Consider the following 19,673-nt stretch of genomic DNA (forward strand, 5'->3'; position numbering starts at 1 on the left):
AGTCATGACTCAAAGCCCCCAGGTATTTCTTCAGTAGACTCCATTTATACAGTTTAATGCTGTATGTATCCTTCCTCATCAATGCAGGCGGGGGTGGAAAGAGGGAGACAACACACCCAGCACACACACACACACACACACACACACACACACACACACACACACACACACAGAGTGAGTTAAGGGCCAGAAAATATGGATTCCAAAATAAAAATAACACCCCCTACATATCACTGGAGACTCATGTACAGGGCACTCTGTGTTCTATGCCTTTGTTTGTTTTTATGAGATGGGATGTTTTGCCTGTATGTGTGTATGATACCCTTGGAGGCTAGAGGAGGGCATCAGATCCCCTGCAGGGGAAGTTATAGATGCTTCTTAGCAGCCATGAGGGTGTCCTCTGCAAGAACAGACAGCACTCTTCACTGCTGAGCCATCTAGGAAAAATGAGAATACGCATGCATGTGGATATGTGTACATATGTCTGCGTGCCTGCATATGAGCATGCATGTGTGTATATGAGTGTGTATGTATGGACATGCATGTGAGTGTGTATTTACACTCAAGTGCATGCATGGAATGTGCGATGCTTATCCTTTGAGCTGGGAAGCTGAGTAGCATGTGTCCCATGCTCAGCTGTGTTTACCCACAGTGGCTTCAGAAGGCCTTTTCTCCTGCCTTCGTGCTTTCAAACTCTCAGGTACTCGGCTGAAACCACATCCACTAAAAGATCTAGAATAGAACTACAACCTAAACCATATGTAGAATTCTTCTTGGATTCTGAATTTCGCGCACCCCCACACACACACACACACATGTCCTCTGGGACTAGCTATAAATTTTAACTTATTGGGGAAACTACCAGCTCAATTATTCCCCGCAGTGGGAAAGTAAACACTTTTGCTGGGAGCGTAGCTGCACTAGTGGGGGGAAGTTCTGAGCAGTTCCACGGAGAGGGTCACCATAGTGACGATCTGGTAAGAAAACGTGGATTTGCCCAGGATGGTCGGCCCCTGTGCTACCATTAGGCTTAAACCAAGACTTCTCAACATTACCTATGTGGAGGTTTGGTGCCAGATAATTCTCCTGCTACATATTTTTACTATTTTAAATTATGCCATAGGTTTGTGTGAGTGCACGTGGGTGCCCTCAGATGTCAGAGGTGTCCGATCCCTGAGCACTGGAGTTAGAAATGATTGTGAACCACCTGATGTGGGTGCTGGTGAACGATCTTGGGTCCTCTGGGAAAGCAGCAAGTGCTCATTACCACTGAGCCCTCTTCCTAGGCTCTGGGGCCAGATAATTCTAAGTCTTTGTATGAATACAGGGCGGGGTCTGTCTGTTCTGAGTATTGTAAGACCCATGACTCCCAAAGATGCCAGTTCTTTCTTTCATCTCCTTCCCTTCCTTCTCCTCTCCAGTTATGACAAAAGACGATTTCATCTAAGGAGCTGGGGACGTGTCTAAAGGCTGGGGAGATGTCTCTCACTCAGCAAAGTGCCTGTGGCACAGACATGAAGACCTGAACCCCCAGCTCCCCATAAAATCAAATTTCATGGTTCCTGTGTTATAGGGGAGGGGTTCAAGCCAGGGCAGCCTCAGGAACTCATTGGCCAGTCAGCTAAACCAGTGAGCTCCAGGCTCGGTTAGAAAGCAGTCTCAAGAAATAAGGTAGGCCGTGAGTAATCAAGGGAAACACCTAATGTCCACTTCTCCCTTCTGTGCACATGCAGGCACATGTGCACATACATATGTACACTCACCTGTGTGTGCACACTTGTAAAAGCACAAACACACAAAGTCTCTAGGTGTTGCCAAAGTGTTCCCCAACAGCAAAACTCATCACCCACCCCCAGGGAGCACTAGGTTAGACTATATAAAAGGCAATGTGTTTGCTTTGGGAATATGCTTTTTTAAAGTGCCTGCATGGAACATATGTGAATTCATGTGCTGTTACCATGTGCTGCCTGCATGGCACATTAAGCAAGTAGAGAAAAGATGTGGCTGGCTTTGTCTAAAGAGACCATTCTGTCTACTGACCTTCATTCTCTACCAAGTGGGCACCAAAGTCAAAATTGCCGAGGAAGTCCAGTCTCTGTTTCCTCTGATAGCTCAGGTCACATGGATGCTTAGGTTGGGTTCCTTAGCTGTGTTTTCTAAAGGACAGGGGTAACATCACATCCCAAGAGCTATGAAAACATCTTAGCAAAGCCTAGAGACTACAGAACAAAAACATTGGGACCTGCCATTGGAGAGCTCACCCTGTCACTATGTTATTGTAATACTTAAGGAAATCAGTCACGTGGTTTGTTGGCAAAATCTAATTTTTAATCCCAGAATACCGTTGAAGATTTACAGGGTGCATTATCATGGCTAACCTGATACGACCTCTTCCTGGTAATAATACGGTTTTTCCCTGTATAAGACACAGTTCCTTAACAACTAAGAGAGATAAACATACATACAACACCTTTTCTTTCTTTTATTAATTGCGTTTTTAATTTACATTTTAAATGTTATCCCATCTCCCAGTTTCCCCTCCAGAAACCCACTATCCCACCCCACCACTCCCTGCTTCTATGAGGATGTGTCCTCACCCACCCATCCAGTCCCTCCCGCCCTGATATTTCCCTACTCTGGTGCATTGAGCCTTGGCAGGACCAAGGGCCTCTCCTCCCACTGATGCCCGACAAGGCCATCCTCTGCTACATATGTGGCTGGAGCCATGGGTCCTTCCCTGTGTACTCTTGAGATGGTGGTAAAACCTTTTTCTAACTGGAAAAAAATGTTTTGTTTTTATCTTGAAAGCAATTGGATCCAAGCTATAAGTTATGTCTCAAACACAACACTAAATCTTAGTGTTTTAGAAAGACAGCAGTGCCCCTCCTACAACATGCTTGTCCACGAAGCGGAGACAGTGGACACTTGCTAGTTGAGTAGAGGATAAATAGGTTATTTCAATTTCTTCTACTCCTGCTTCTTTCTCTCCCACTCCTTTCTTCTTCTCTTTCCTCCATCCTTTTCCCCTCCCCCTTCCTCCTCTTCCCAGCTAGATATGTAAACAATCAGTTAAGCATTCGTGTGCAATAGAAGCATACGTCACCGTCACGGAGAGGATGCCATTGTATTGCTTGCCTAACTGACGGGATCAGACCAGTTACTAAAAGGTTTGACTAATTAAATACTCCTGCAGGTTAAGCAGTCAGGTTCCCTTTGCAAAGCTAATCTGAAATAAATGAAAAGGAACAAGCTACTGACCTGTGATCCAGAGCCTGGGTAGCCCAGGGTCTCTGTCTCTGTCCAGACTGGAGGCAATTCCTTCCTTCTGTCTCTCCTTCCTTGGGAGAAGCCATTGAAAAGGCTGTTTTAATTCCCACAGATGCACTAGCGGGATAACCATGCGTGATTCCGTGCATTATTTTCTTTTTAATTATAGAGACGTGAAGTTTACAACTTAAAAGAGAAAAAAAGTCTGGAAACGGAAGATGGACCGTTAGGGGGCAGGAAGCAGGGGACTGAGTGGGGAGGGAGGATTGAAGATGACCCTGGAGGTGGACTGCCAGGAGTGGGGGTTGGGGGTGAGGCAGCCGTGCATGCAGAGGTGCAGTGTTGCAGTGGAATCAACCCATTTGTGCAGCTCATATGGCTGAATCGTTATCATTTTCTTTTTAAGAGCGATCACTCTCCCCAAAACTTCAGAATCTTAATTTGTGCTGCCAAGAAAGCAGAGCTGAGAACACTTGAACAACTCTGGTTTCAGTCAGTACCATCAACTACTTTTTAAAAAAAATGACCTCTGAGAAGAATCCTTTTAGTTCATTCTGTGAGCTAAGATTCAGCAAGTGTGTCGTGATTGTAGAACGACTTTTCTGCCCCATCCCAATCAATCCTTCCATACTCGCCGTGGAAATTGATGTGGATGGAAGAAAGGAAGTTGAAGGTTTGTTTGTTTCCCTTTCAGCAATGAGGTTAGGAAACACACAATTTCCCCACTTTTATAACATAGTAGCAAAACACAGTTGGGCCATTATGCCTGTGGGCTGTGCGGTCTCACCTCAGAGTGGGTGCCTTGGTACTGTCACGTTGATGGAAATTTGAAGCCTCACCCCACTGGGAAAGCAAGCATGAGACACTAAACCGGTTGCTCCTGGAGGTGGTGGACCACGCCCCTCTCTCTCCTCCCCTCTCATTGGGGTGGGGGAGCTGTCTGGCTCTGGCGCCACACAAGGAATTAGGCTTTGGGTTGAACAGAGACCCGGAGGCTGTAAAGTTTATTTTAAGAACATGTTGCCAGAGATCTAATAAATTAATTTGTAGCTTCAGGCAGGGCTTGTGTGAAATCTTGCTGCACCAGGTGCTTGCTTTTGTAGTTTTTTCCTTTCTCCAGAGGCTGCCTAAGGGTGTGGCCCTTCCTTAACTCCGCTCCCTGTAAAAGCCAAGTCAGGGCTTCTATGAAAATGTTTGTTTGCTTACATTTTTATTCCTATTGGAAGTAAGGAAGACGATAGCAAATTAGTTCTAGGTTTTGAAAAGAGACAAAAGTAAGACCTCCTCAAGGTTAAAAATATATACACATGTGTATATTAGTCCTTTTATATCTGACATCTGAAATGCTTAAATAGGTAAGCCTATTAAAGGACCAATAGCGCAGGCTCAAACCACCAGGTAATGTATCTATCATTGACAATTACGTAATTGCTTTATAATCCATTAAAGCCACACCTTTCTGGAGCTGGGTAAAATATCAAGTGAGGAGAAAATGCCTGTCATTCATCCCTACTCTAAAGTATCCGGTGTCTGTATTTGTATTGTTCGTCAACATAATTATTTCTTTAGTTTACTGTCTGATCAGCAAACTTAAGTGAAAGGAAGAAAATCTTTAGTTGCTTGAACGAGAAGAATTAAAATAACCAAGGTAGTTTCAAAGCTGCAAACGCTCCTGAAATAGTGGGTGAGAGTTCACCCTGCAATTACTTGTGTTTACTTTGTCCTTTGCCCCTTTCAGGTGCACATTCAGGTGGATGTGCACCGGAATTCCTCGTCCTGGGCGTGCATTCCAGCATGGAAGGCTTCAGTTCCACTGGGGAGGTGACACACGGTGACACCTGACACAGCCAGCCTGGCTTGATTTACAAAGACTCTCAAACCCTAGGGCAGAAGAACTAAACCGTGGAGGTTCTTCTCTTTTGTTGTTGTTGCAAGGATGAAAATAAGCACATTCCTTTTATTTTAATTCCTTGTTTGTTTGGGGGGCTGAGGCTTGGGGGAAGGGGCTGTGTTTAGAGACTGGAAGGAGCCCTGCAGGCTCAAACTTGAAGCTGCCACCCAGCTGTGGCCTGGTAGTTCCCTCCATCAGAGGCAATTACCTCCCAGCCGCCTCAGCTTTGAGCAGCCTTCAAATCCCTTCCTGAAATTAGAGACTCTGAACACTTTACTTGCGTTCTTTTTTTTCCCCCTATTCCATCTGTGTTGTTTACAAGTTCCCACTGCCCAAACCAGGGCAGCCCCTCCATCTCTTAGCTCCAGGGTCTTTGCAGACAGTAGAGGGACGCTCACTCAGACCGTGTTGCTTCTATCCCAGGGCATCAGTGTATGAATTCATTAACTTGGGCAGATTAAAAGGATGCTAGCATGGTGTGAAATTTCAATGGTGACCTGAACGAACTGGTCAGATGACTCAGAGAAGTACAGAAAAAAATACTGGCCATCAGAATTACAGTGACCCTGACACAAACCATACTGCTAACCTCATCCACAGAATGTAGAAATCCCTGACTTGGGCTGCACTGTGCTGAATGGGGTAAACTGGCCAAACTCCGTGCAGACTCAAGCATCCTGCAAGTGCCTGGTGAGGAGTGTGGACAAGTCGGAGGCCATGCTTGGCATAACTTAAATCTTCATTATAATGCTACGGATTCTGTCTGTCCTCCTTCAGCTTCAGACAGACAGCTGTGCAGGAGGTAGACCACCCTTCTAACATGAGCCACAGCGACCTCAGAATCCCGGGGTTGGGATGGTCAGGGAGGCAGGTGCTTCCTATCCGTGAATACAGACAGCACTTCCTGTCAGCTCACTCTCCTGACCTGAAGCCATGGAGGGGATTGGTTCTGTGATGAATTATTTCATGTCTCAAAAGAGTAACTTGTGGTTTGTACTGAACAAACAAGGTGATTTTCAATATTCACTGTGTCAGGTAAGAGGAAATCCCTGTCAATTCTAATCAGCAAAAACGGGATGATTGTCCCTCGAGGAAATGCAGGTCTAGACTTTCTAAGTTCATTCCATCAGCCTATATCTCTTTTTAGTTGTACTTCTGCTCGACAACGCCTTATCTGATGAGAATTGGGCGCCACCATTGTGCACGCACCCAAAGGATCGTGACTTTGAGATGAGTAAACCTTAGCGGTCACTCATACATTCTTTATAAAGTACACTATAGCTTTTTTTTTTTTTTGGGTTTATGAATAATAGACAGCACTGTAACACTGTGATTTAGAGATATTTTAAACAATGACGTCATCAGTGAAGATGTACCACCGGGTCGTGAACTGGTCCGCCCATCACCTGAGAGCTCTGAGGAGGTAGAGTATCACTCGATGCACTTCAGCACCACATGTGAGCGCCCAAGACTGACCACTGAAATGCCTTCTATTGATTTCAGGAGTCACGGATAAGTTGTTATGAGTAGATGAATTTGCAAATACAGAATGGAAGACTCATGTGGATGGGGTGTATACACAATGTTTGGTGCAGTCTGTGAATAAGCTCCCTTTGGAGCTTCTGGTTCTAATAGGCGTCGCGTGGTTCTACAGCGTCTGTGGCAGTGTGTATGAGGAGCACATCCCACAGGGACAGACTGTGAGGCACACTGTGGACTGATACCCTTGGCTTCTAGGGGGAATACAGGGATGGTTTTCATTCTCCTCCGCACACTGTCTGGCAATACTTACAGTGTCCGCATGAGAATAAAGAGTGCGGTGGGCGGGATAGCTCAGCAGGCTCCAGGCACACTCACTGGCTGCCAACTCCGACAACCTCAGTTCCATCCCCAGAACCCACATGACTGTAGAAGAGAACTGACTCCCGCCCCTTACAAGCTGTCCTCTGGCCTCTACACCCAGACCCTTTCATCTGTACACGCAGAATAAATAATAATAAAATATTTTCTAAGGAGAACAGCGTGTGAACTGAGCCATACTAAAGCAGCATTCCGCTTTGCTCCTGAGGCACCCTGAAGATGTGGTGTCGCCAGCGCTCTCTTCCCTATGAAGGGTGCACTTGTTTATGCTTTCCTGAAGATGTGCGTGCATGCGTGCGTGTGTGTGTGTGTGTGTGTGTGTGTGTGTCCGTGTGTGTGTGTGTCCGTGTGTGTGTGTGTGTGTGTGTGTGTGTGTGTGTGTGTCCGTGTGTGTGTGTGTCCGTGTGTGTGTGTGTGTCCGTGTGTGTGTGTGTGTGTGTGTGTCATGTGTGTGTGTGCGTGTGTGCATGTGTGTGTGTGCAATGACGATCAACTGTGCCCTCTGCCCCTCTACTTCTTTTCCCAAAGGATCTCTACAAGTTCTTTTACTGTGGATCTGACCCCTTGTTCCGTGTGGCCTCTTTCATGCAATGGGAGTAGAGGTCGAGGTGAAGCTACCCGGAATGAAAGAAGAAAATGATGTATTAATGACCAACTGTTGCATGTGTCAGTAATTTTAATATCTTTAATTGAAATATTCTAATTAATTAATTAAGCTAAAATAGTGTTCAATATGTATTAAGTCATCTGTAAAAGAATAAAATGTATGGGCACTTCTTGGTCTGCTTCCCATGGGTCACGGAGGCTTCAGAGTCTAAGATGTCTGTGTGTCAGTGACACCTCAGGATGGACCGTCCGCTCCTTCCTTTAAGTCAGATTTTGGGTAAACCTCATCTAAAGAGTCTGCTTGTGTTTAATTTCCAATGACTTAAATAGTAAAAACAGTAAACATTAGTATTTAGCAAAATCCCTAAGCTCCCACAGAGCTGAATTGATTGAAGTCCTTTTTCCTGAATTCTTTTCATCTGGTAGCACCTTCCTTTCTCCCATCCTTGGTGTCAGAATACCACCTGACTGAAGGCCTGTAAATACCTGCTCTTCCTCCTGTTGTCCCTGACCCCTTGGATAAGGTAATCCCTCCCCCTGCATGCACTCCTCAGCTGAGGGCAGCACCTCAAGGTACTTTCCAGTCTCAGCTTGTGTGCTTTGTCCCTGCACAAGCGTGATGCCCCAGAGGTGAAGGCCAGCTCCTAGGATCCAGAGAGCCAGGCTGGCCTATGTTCTGTACCAGGCAGTACTCAGTAAGCAGTAAAATCAGCCCGACTTTACAAGTAAGGGCATCTCCTTCTGCAAGCTGACAGTTTCTTCTATGCCCAAGGCCAGTACAAAGTTAGAGCTGAATCTTGTCACAGATGTGACAGGGAAATGCATGCTTTACATGAGCACAGCTGGAATCACCACCTCCCAGAAGCATCACCATTAATCACCAACTCCAGTCTCGATGGTGACCCAACCCAACCCTGCTGCTAAAGAACAAAACTCACTTAAAAATAAATTATACGACTATTCCTATAAACCAGATAATGGTACCGTAATGTTTTCCAATATAAATAGTTGTTTCTAGGTGAGCACTCTGCCATTGACCTACATCCCCAGGCCTTAAATATCTATCTCCACCTTTGGGTTTAAAAGGTTAAATCCAGATTTGCTTTTATTTCATTATCGATGTACATTTGACTTCTAGAGAAATCTCCAGGTGAAACTTTGCTCTTGGAAACTGAAATTTATGTTGAAATAATCATTTTTTTCTTGTAACTAACGTTTGTCTGAGGATAGATTCTTTATTAAAGATAGATGTTTGGGCAGCCACCCTCCACAGTCAGGATTGTGGCCCACTGTGCTGTGGTTATTAAGTGTGCTTTGTCTTAAGGGAAATCAGGAAAGCCCTTGTTTCTAGGGAGGAGTCATTGAAGACCTGGGATTCTTTGTTATTCTAAACTAACTATTGAGTTTGAACTGAAAGGGAAAATTGCAGAAGCCTAAAGGCCAGCTGGAAAAGTTCAAAGGGAGCCAAATCTTAATAGCCTTGGTGTCAGGGCTCCAGGACAAAGCCTTTGGGAGTGTGGTTATCAGCTGTCAGGCACCTGTTGTGTAGATTTATGGCACAAGCCCTGGGCCTTAATTTGTTTCCAGTTCCTCAGGCATTGAGACAGCAGGATCTACTTCAGAAAGGCAGCTGATCACATGCAAATATAATTTGTCCAGTTTTTGAGCTGGTTAATTTCACATAAAATTTCACATCAGTCATGTGACCCAAGTTCGGCAGGAACGTGTATGATTCGCATTTACCGAGGTTAGAGGCGCGTACATGCCAGATAATAAGCGAGGTCGATTTCCACTGTTTAGTTAAAACACAGTTCAGTTTTACAGGTCAGCCAAGCGTGGCTCCTTTAATCCCAGCGTCTTCCTACACAATAAGTGACCGCTGAGGTATGACAAGTTCTAAACCTAAGTGTGACTCGTGTTCAGGAGGGACCAGGTGATTTTTAAATTTAGGTTTTTACAGTTGTGACGCCATGTTCTCTAGTTAAATTCCAGCTTTGTAATAAATTCTAAATTACTATGATAATTAACCTGGACCATCTCATTGGACTTTTTAAAATGATTTTATTATTCTCTGTGCAGCCGGTGTCTTGCCTGAATGTATGTATCTCTGTCTATGTGAGGATGTCAGATCCCCTGGAATGGAAGTTATAGACAGTTGTGAGCTGCGTGTGGGTCTTGGGAATTGAACCCAGGTCCTCTGGAAGAGCAGTTAGTGGTCTTAACCACTGAACACTCCTCTCATTCTCTCTCTCTCTCTCTCTCTCTCTCTCTCTCTCTCTCTCTCTCTCTCTCTCTTCAGCCTCCTCTCACCGCATCACAAAGCTCCTGATATTGTTTCTGGTTTTCTTTTAATGAAACCTCAAAAGTGCTGAGTGGACCTGTGAAAATACCTATTTAGCCGTATGAAACTCGGAGCTGTAGATAAACAAGCAATTTGTTACCTTTTCCAAAATGAAAGACGTTTGCGATCCTATCTTTTGAAACTGAAGGATTCAGTCCTGAAAGCAATAGAAATTCATGTGACCCAGTAAATGAGGCACTTCTAAGCAACACAAGATAGTTCTTTTGTTTGTTTTAACTGCCTGCCCTGTAGATCAGGGGTTCGGGTGGGAAGAGACAGAAAGCGATGAGACAGAAAATAACTGTATGGAGGAAATGCGACTGTGGGAAGGTACTGCAGAGTGAAACGAACCCAACAACAGGACTAGCAAGTGCTGGGCTGTCCTGATTCACTCGGGGGTGGAACAGAGTTCTCTACACCCAATAGTCATCAATATATAGTATTTAACAGAGATCGATATTTCCTGGACTATTTCAGGAAAGAGGATTAAGCTGTAAAACTGTATACATATTGTCAAATCTGGAGAAATAGACGTTGCCAAGGTGAGCAGAAAATCAAGGGTTTTTAGACGACAGTGCAGCACGCAAACCCTGTCCCCGAAAACCAATCCTTAGATTCTCCAGAAAAGCCAACTCTACCATTTGGGGTCAGATGCAAGCAAGCTTAACTAAATATTAAATCCTTACCGAGAGATGGACTTTAGTCAGAACCATTTCCCGGAACTTCCATCCTGAGAATGTCCCCAAGTCTGTGTCACAGAGTTTAGAAGGACAACCTGTAGGCCACCACACTTTCCCATGAGGCTTTGTTATTTTCCAAGAACTCTCAGCATTCCAGGAAGATGCCTGGTTCCCAGGCAGTGTGACTTTTGGGCACTGCACACATTCACGCACAAAACACGAAGGGTAAGATATGGCCGGTGTCGGGGAGTTACCTCTTTTCCTTTTCCTCAGATCAGAGCCCTCAAACTTCTCCAGCGTTCATGAACTATGCACTAGGTTAGATCAGGTTTTCTCTGCTATAACAAAGTGCCCGAGACAACCATCGAGATAAGAGCACAGCCCACTTTGGTTTATGCGAACAATTGACCCTCATCCTTTGACTCTGTGGCATGGCAAGAGATCACGGCGGTGTTTCTAAAGCCAACATGGTGGCTCCCAACCACCTGCAACTCCAGTGCCATTAATATGTGCATATTTATATACAAACAACCTCTACACATAAAGTACTAAAATAAATACTAAAAAGATAAGGAATCATGGGGGTGGTGGGTGCTGGGAGGGTGCTCTCCCGTATTCATGAGTCTGAGGTAAGAGTATTCCAAGTTCAAAGTCTGCTGCTTTGCACTATAGAGTAAGATTCTATCTCAAAATCCAAACTAACAAGCGAACAAATAACAGGCAAACTAGAAATTAACTGAAAGACAGAAGTGTCCATAGCCTCGTCAACTTGAAGCATCAAAGAACCCTGTGTATACAGCACATTTTACACAGCTGTGCCCACAGCACATGTTGTGGCTTCTGCATCACAGTTTTAAGCGCTTCAATAAGAGTTTCCTGTTTATTGGTTTTTTTTTTTGTGGGGTGCAACCAATCGGCAGTTCTGGGGATTCACCAAGACATTACACACACCAGGCCAGTGCTACCAAGAAGTTCCAGCTTCAGCCCTCTAGCTATGGCGGAGTAGAAGCTGAAAGGTTTCGTAGTGCTTTGATGTAGTACAATAGAGTAAGCCTTGAGTGTTTTGGGTCTGGGTCAGTGATGGGAACTATTATAATCAATGCTTCCTTACAAATCTATTCTGGCTTCTTTGGGAGCAAAACTCCCATGGAAGGCTCACAGGGTCAGTTAATAAAACATCCTTTTGCTCCTTGCGTGCATTGTGGAAGGACTTTCGGGGAGGCTGAGGTGCCGAGTTAAATGTCAAACAATGAGGAGCAATTCTTTCACAGTCTAAGCTGCCTGATCTGTTGCATTTGGTTCTCAGTGAGCCGATAACTTAAAGTCTCGGTAGTTTTTATTTCTAAATATTTCAGAGGAAACAGAGCACATGCTTCTCCCCTGATCTCTTTTCCCTGTGTAGATTTTCACTGAGTCAACAGGAGTCTTGACATTTCTCCCTCTCATTTTTCTTTACTGTAGCTCTCTTTGTGACAACTCAAAGGAGAGGGAACTAGAATTCAAACTATGCCTTTAGCTGTGTTTGTTATTTAGGCTCCCTGACCCCCTTTCTCTTTTCCAGCGAGACTTAAAAGGAATTAGTGATGCCTTTGTTTATGAACCTCACAGATCAAAGGAAGTTGAGGGATAGGTGTGGAGTGGTCAGCTGATAACGCTCCTTTCATTTTCCCAACAGAATAGCTCTCACATTAGAAAGCCTGCACAAGGTTCATTTTCTCCCTGGAGGCAGCCAGCTCCATTTTGGTGGGATGGTGGGAGGAGAGGGGAAGCCAATGAAAAGGGCTGTCTGTTTGCTCTCAGGACTGGAGTGGAGTCTAGTGGGAAGGGGAGAGGAGAAAGAATATTTGTTTTTCTTTAAGTGGTTATAATTAAAGCCTTCCACCCAATTGTTCTGTGAACCAGAAAGAGGTATTTGTGAAGGGTTTTGTGTGTGGTTTAAGAACATTGCAGGCCTCTGTATAGAGAAGCCTGCTCTCCAGCGGCACCTTGTGGTGAAGGGGTTTTTTAAATACATTTTTATTAACTGAGAGTGCATACACACAGGTATTTTGATCTTATTTATCCCCCTACTCTTCCCCGTCTCCTTGTTTCATTTTTTTTTTTTTACTTCAGAATACTACGTGCTTCTTTCTGCTTTCTAACACCACACCATCCTGAAAGAAGGAGGGAGCTCTCAAAGACTGTATGTATTATCGGTAAACGTCTACCAGTCATTGAGAGGTTAGCACCACCTCCATGCACGCGTACTGGAGTTGCATATTAAATCCAGCAGCATTCTTTTCGAAGTTGCATCGTTTGTGGCTTTTTAAGGCTATTCATTGAAGAAAGAAGTAATGTTGGGTTTTACACTCTTTATTTTCCAGGTGGAAACAGGTTAACCAACCAGCATTTTCGACTGAATTGGGCATGGATCTCTTTTGAAAAGGAGTATTACCTGATCAACGAAGATTCCAAATTTCTGGATATTGTTCTTAAACGCAGAGGATACTTGGGAGAAACTTCGTTTATAAGTAAGTTTAATTAGCACTTCACACAGGTTTATAATTTCCCTCTAGTGATTAAACTGTAGCACGGACTGAGGCCACTGAATTTAAAATCTTAGTGAGATGTTGAAATTTGATTTTTAGCTACGAAGAGATCATATCAACAGATTTATGTCGAGGTACATTAAGCATGACCTTTCTCAGGTATAAAATAAACTCGCAAAATTGGAAGGAATCAACAGTAAATTCAAAATAAAATGAAATGTCACTGCGTTAGAATAAGCTGATGGGAATCTAATTTAACCCCAGGGTATAAGTCTTCTGAAACAGCAGTGTAAAATACATATGACAGCTACTTTAACAAGTAAGCAAAATGTATTCAGTGAATGGTTAGGTAGCAGAGTGTTAACTCGCTGTGAACTGACTTTGACGGCCCTGTGGCTCGCCAGAAATTTCTTCCTGACCGTTACATTACATGAAAGGTCTATTCTGTGGGTTTTCTTTGTTAAAATGCTAAATGTTAAATTCTAGTCATTTTCTTCTGCCTTATTTAATAAAACTGAGAGTCAACAGCAACTAATTAAGACCTTTCTTCAATTTCAATTCATGTCCACATTTCATTTCCTATAATCATAAACTAGGGGAAGGTATGAAGCAGAAAAGAGCTGATATAGAGCACTGAGCCCCTTGATCACGCAGTGATGTCACTTTGAGAAACAGCCATTTAATAGGATCTATAAATAAAAAAAAGCTTTATAGGGAAAAGATGAAGCTAGGAACATATTGGCAAAAATAAAAGGGTTGTCTCCAAAATTACTACTTAGAAATTGCACTGGCCTGAACGCCGTGGACGTTAGGTCCCTGTCAACAGAGGTTCCCCACTAATCACACAGCTCTCGCTGGCATGGTTAGACCCTGGATATTAGTTATTTTTTACTTTCAAAATAGGGTTATTACAGCCTGGTGGTGGTAGTGGTATATATTCCTTTCCCAACACCCAGGAGGCAAAGGCAGGCAGATTTCTGTGAGTTGGAGGCCAGCCTGAAGCACATAGTGAAACCCTGTATAAAAAAGCCAAAAAGAACATAAAATGTCTTGTTTTGTTAATTTTCAAAAAGAGGCCTGTCCACCTGCAGCCCGGCCGGAGAGCACCTCCTGGTTCTTCATTTGCTACACTTGCACAAGAGTGCTGTTTACATTCTGTTTAGCATTCTGGGATGCAGGAGAGGGTCACGCCACGCTCTCGTTTAGGGGATTGGTCTCTGCATGCACTCTGCTCTCTGCACATGCCCATATTTGCTGTCAGCGAGGGGTCAGAGAGGGGTCAGACCCTACTGTGCTTTGTGCCTGAAAACAAGGTGAATAAGTTGCACTGAAGACAGGCAAAAGCAGCTCTCCTCAGCAATCACCAGGGACGTTACATACGACCCGATCAGCCCACGCACGAAAACACGGAGACAGAGATCGATGCAATAAGCAAGGGGTTTAATGATCCAGTGCACTGGGGTGACCCTGTACTCGGGACAGAGGCGACCCCGAAGAACAAAGGCCCACACCCTTTATACTGTTTCAGGGTATAGGCTTTAGGTTACAGCATGAGTTGGTTATTTCTCATTGGTGGGGCCTACTACTTTTGAATTCATTGGTGGCCGCCTATTGTCCTTTGAATTCACTGGAGGCCCCAATGAATATCTTTGGCACACATAGAGGGTGGTGAAGGATCCCTGCTAAGGGCAGCTAGCTCATTTCCTGGAACAGGGTGTTATCCTAAATTCCACGTGGTTTTTGCCTAAGGCAGCCTTTGTTCTTAAGTTTGGATCTTACATTTATTATCTATTTGCAACTTGTCCCCACCTCGGCAAGTCTATGTGATTTGCGCTCACAGTTTTTCTACATACGACATCGAGAAAGTTAACCGTTGAAAACTATTTTAAAGATTTTTAAATTCTGAAAATTTTTCTCCCTGCTGCTTTTGTTTGGTTTGTTTTTGTTGTTTTATTTTTTCTGCAGAATGCTGATGTGTTTTTCTAAGTTACTTGTTTGGACCAGCTATTGTTCCCTGTGCCTGCTTCTGTATTAGCAGCGCTACGGGTGCTCCAGAGCTCTCCTTGGTTCACCTCACACAGCTATTTAGTAAACTGGGGTGGAAGACAGCCAGAAAGGCCCCGTGTGCCCATATCTGCCATTATCCAAGATGGTCCTGAAGTGACACCAGGACCTGAAATAGAGGTCAAGTTCCTTGCAAAGCAGACTTAGCAGAGCTCTACAATGAGGATGCTGCTCCCACACAGCCTACACTCTGGGAAGGCATTATAGCTGCAGCTAGACTCACTTGAGTCCTAAATGAAGAATTACAGAAAACTTGTAGATACAGTTCACAAAGATGACTCTTACTAGTAACCCTAAGGGAAATGACGTTAGCATCGCTGTGACTGAAAACCTGGTGGGTGTAACTTAAGAAGAAAGGATTGCCTGGAGCTGGAGGGGTTGGGGGGATGGGGTTAGTGAGAGGAAGGAGGGAGGGGCTGTGTGTGTGTGCAGCTGTGTGTGAGTGTGTGTGTGCAGCTGTGCGTGCATGTGTGAGCATGTGTGTGAATTTGTGTGTGTGTGTGGTGTGTGAGTGTGTATATCTATGCAGGTATATGTGATTGTGCGTGTATGTGCATGTGTGAGAGAGCGTATGCATGTGTGTGTGCAGGTGTCTGTGGATGTGCATGGATGTGTCTGTGTGTGTGTGTGTGTGTGTGTGTGTGTGGTACAGCTGTGCATACAATGCGTCTGTACATGTGAGAGTATGTATGTACGTGTGTGTATGTATGCATGTGTATGTGGTTGTGAGCGTATGTGTGTGTGAGAGTGTGCATGTGTGTATGTGCTGTGTCAGCAGCAGACAGGGCTGTTTACATCTTGTTCAACCAGGAAACAGAAAGAGCCAGGCCAGCCCTGGGAGTGGGGGTGGGGATAACCTACAAAGGCCTGGTCCTACTGACCTGCTTCTGCCGGACCCACAGCCACCAGGTGTGGCCCACACATTCCAAGCACTGGTTCAAGGAGGGCACTTCATGTTTAAACTATAACAAGCTTTTGAAAATTAGTTCTTAGTCCAACGCATAATGTAGTGGGTTTTGCTATGGCATTTTCATAGGCACGTCATGCTTTGTTCCTGCACATCCTCTTCTGCCACACCGCCCCCTCCCACCTCCCTTCTGCTTTTTCATGTGCCCTGACTTCTGTTACCTTCATTTCCCCTTAAGATCCCTTCCTTTTCTCTTCTCTTACTGTTCTTTATACTTTCACAGCTTACACACACACTCACACACTGACACACACAGTCATGCACACATCCATGAACATTCACACATGCACACGCTCACACACATACACTCACAATCACATACATGCTGCATACATACACACACATACATACTCTCACATGTACAGGCACATTGTATGCACAGCTGCACCACACACACACACACACACACACACACACACTATGCATACACTCTCTCATACAATGCATGCACAATCACATATACCTGCATAGATATATACACTTAACACACCACACACACAAATTCACACACATGCTCACACATACACGCACATTGCACACACAGCTGCACACACACACTCACACACTGACAGACCCACACTCTCTCTCTCTCTCTCACACACACACACACACACACACACACACACACACACACACACCTAAATTTAATTCACATTTAAAAAAAAACCCATCTGCTGCTTTTCTAATTCTTGCCTATTTCACTCACCATAATAATTTCCGGTTCTCTCTATCTCATTATCCTGTAAATGTCCCAATTCTTTTGTTCTTTATGGATGAATGAAACTCCATTGTGTCTGTGAACCGTGATTCCTTTCCTTGATCAGCTAAGGTACCTCCATTTCTTTGCAGCGGTAATAGGACATGCTGGTGATGTCTTTGTGGCTTTTAATGAATTCTTACAATCCACTTATAAACTAAGTGTGCATTTGTATTTGCATCTCATGGGTCCATTGATACTAGTTATTAAGCATTTATTAATCCCACTCATTGAGTGTTTATCAGTTAACCCTTCATTCACTAGAAATTCCATTTTCTTAAGTCAAGAGCGTTTGCTTCAGCCCTGCCCTATTTTTCGCATGTAAGAGAGGACACAAAAAAGTAGCGTCATTTCATAACTGAAGCGAACACTTGTGGGTGTTTTCAGTAGCAGAGACAGGGACTTGGCATGGCAACCTGTGTTTCACATGGTAGATGACTTCGCTGCCCTGCGACAAACATGGCGGAAACTGGAGCCTATGCCCTGTGAGATATGAATTCCTGTTTGGCTTTAACTGTCCTTTGAATCTCTTGAAAAGAGTGCTTGGCCAGTGAAAGGAAATTCAGTCAAGCAGGCATCAAGCAGCTGGCAGAGGCTGACTGATTAGCAGGGTTCTGTTGGTCTGGGGTGATTGTAATGGATCCAAGGGAAGTTGACAATCCCTCTCTGTGCACCAGGAACAGAACTCTAAGTGGGAAATCTGCGGAACTCAACGAGACCCGGCGCTCTTGCAATGGGCCCTTTATCCTTTGACATTAAATAAGCCATGTGCTACTGAAGCTACATGTGAACTACTTGTCTGTCTGGTGTTTTTCTGAGGACAATAAGACAAATGCTTTTAATAAAACCTTTGTTTTTGTCCTCATCTTAACATTAACAGCCTGTGCTGTGTTCGTATGTATTCAAAGTGATCTCACAGCGAGCACTCCAAGGCAGTTTTGTTTTGTTTTAGTCTCTGGTAGACAGTCAGCAAGTAAGGCAGGACAGGATGCCCAGCAGTGAAACAAAGAAAGAGCGGGAATGATCCCAGTTAGTCTCAAATGAACGAGTTACATTGTTTCCCTCAGGTATCAGCACAAGGGATGGGACTGCGGAAAAAGACAAAGACTTCAAGGGTAAAGCTCAGAAACAAGTGCAGTTCAATCCCGGCCAGACCAGGGCCTCGTGGAGAGTGCGGATCCTGAGCGACGGGGAACACGAGCACTCCGAGACCTTCCAAGTGGTTCTCTCTGAGCCGGTGCTGGCAGTCCTGGAGTTCCCGGAAGTGACTACGGTGGAGATCATCGACCCAGGCGATGGTGAGAGTGATGGTCACCTCCCTTAATGTCACTGTTGCTGGGCTTTTATGGCAAAGTATCTTTCTCGTAGAGGAGTTTAAGGTCACTGTTTGGACTTCCTATATAAAGAATTTCTAGACTCTTTAGAATTCTCGGATGTGTTGGTGGAGAGAGGGAAACATAAGAGACCTGAAAGGAAAGCTGCGTCTCAAGTAGATTGACCGCAGTAGCATAAATGCTGAGTCCTTTCCATGATGGGGCATTGGTTCATCAGTTCTGAAGTCTTTCAGATGTCTGAGAAGACCTTTTAAGCCAATGGTGTGAAAGTCAGGCCATTCTGGACTTAATTTGTTTCCTATATTTTATTATTTCCACCTTTGTTACATTCGTAGCCACCCCATATGCCCACCCCACCCCTTCCTGTGGTAAAGTGACCTGAGTTACTAGGGTGAATTTCTCTTAGGTCACTTCCCTTGTAATGGGTCCCCTTGCTGACACTGCGAAAAATGGACATTAATGTTCCTGTGATTTGACCTTTTCCCCCTTGACTACAGTCCTGGGTTGTCTGGATGTGTATTTGAGTAGGAGGGTCTGGGGGCTGGAGGGTGGCATGAATGGCTTTTTTGAGACCTGGCAGTTACACAAACCTCGCTGAGACTTTTAAAGTTGAAATGCTGTCAGAAGCCAGACTTGGCTTTCTTTCATTTAAACTGACAGCCTGTTTTATTTTGTTAGTCTGGAAAAATTCTTAAATGGTCTACGAAGATACAATCTGCTGAATTTGTAAAATGGCGACTCACATGCAAATCCCTGCGTTGAAGGATTTATCGTAATTAAAGAAGCCGATGAGAACCCGAGGCTTCCGGCATCCTGAGCTTAACTAATTCCTCTGCCTCCAGTCAAATATGAAACTCCCTTACATTTATAATGTTCGTTAAAGAATATTTAACATTAATTGCATCTGCTTTATCTGTGGATAAATAATTCAACTTTCCTGTAGTCTGCAGCTTTGGGGATGTACTTGAATAATAACACTTTACTCTCTTAAACACGCCTATGACAACTTTAATACATTTAAGCGGCTCCATTAAGTTTAAGCTGGAAGCTAGCTTCTTAGGTTTTATTTGCTATTTAGTAAAATTTGCTATCGTTTACCTTAAGGGATAAGACTTTAAACTTGTTTCTGAATTCCTAACTATAAGACGAGAGTGTTTCTCTTTACAGTGCCAGTGCTGTGTCTGAGTAATGGGATTTGAAAACAAAGGGAACACACACACACACACACACACACACACACACACACTTGCAAACATATGCACGCACACACCCTGGACCTCACATATTCATAACTATGCTATTATAATTCTCTGTAGACATCAGTAGTTTTAAATTGAAGAGTTGTGATTTAGGCAAGGATTTTAACTGATTGCATTTT

General features: G+C 44.2%; 1 protein-coding gene across 1 annotated transcript in view; it reads left to right on the plus strand.

Annotated features, from left to right (window-relative positions):
- Frem2 (FRAS1 related extracellular matrix 2) overlaps nucleotides 1–19,673 on the plus strand; it is a 139,750-nt gene that overhangs the window by 47,331 nt on the left and 72,746 nt on the right. The window contains exons 3-4 of the mRNA XM_032898423.1: nucleotides 13,009–13,155; nucleotides 18,029–18,259. Of these exons, the coding sequence (XP_032754314.1) occupies nucleotides 13,009–13,155; nucleotides 18,029–18,259 (378 nt within the window). The remainder of the gene's footprint in view (nucleotides 1–13,008; nucleotides 13,156–18,028; nucleotides 18,260–19,673) is intronic.

This window comes from Rattus rattus, chromosome 3 (assembly GCF_011064425.1).
Source record: "Rattus rattus isolate New Zealand chromosome 3, Rrattus_CSIRO_v1, whole genome shotgun sequence".
NCBI lineage: Eukaryota > Metazoa > Chordata > Mammalia > Rodentia > Muridae > Rattus > Rattus rattus.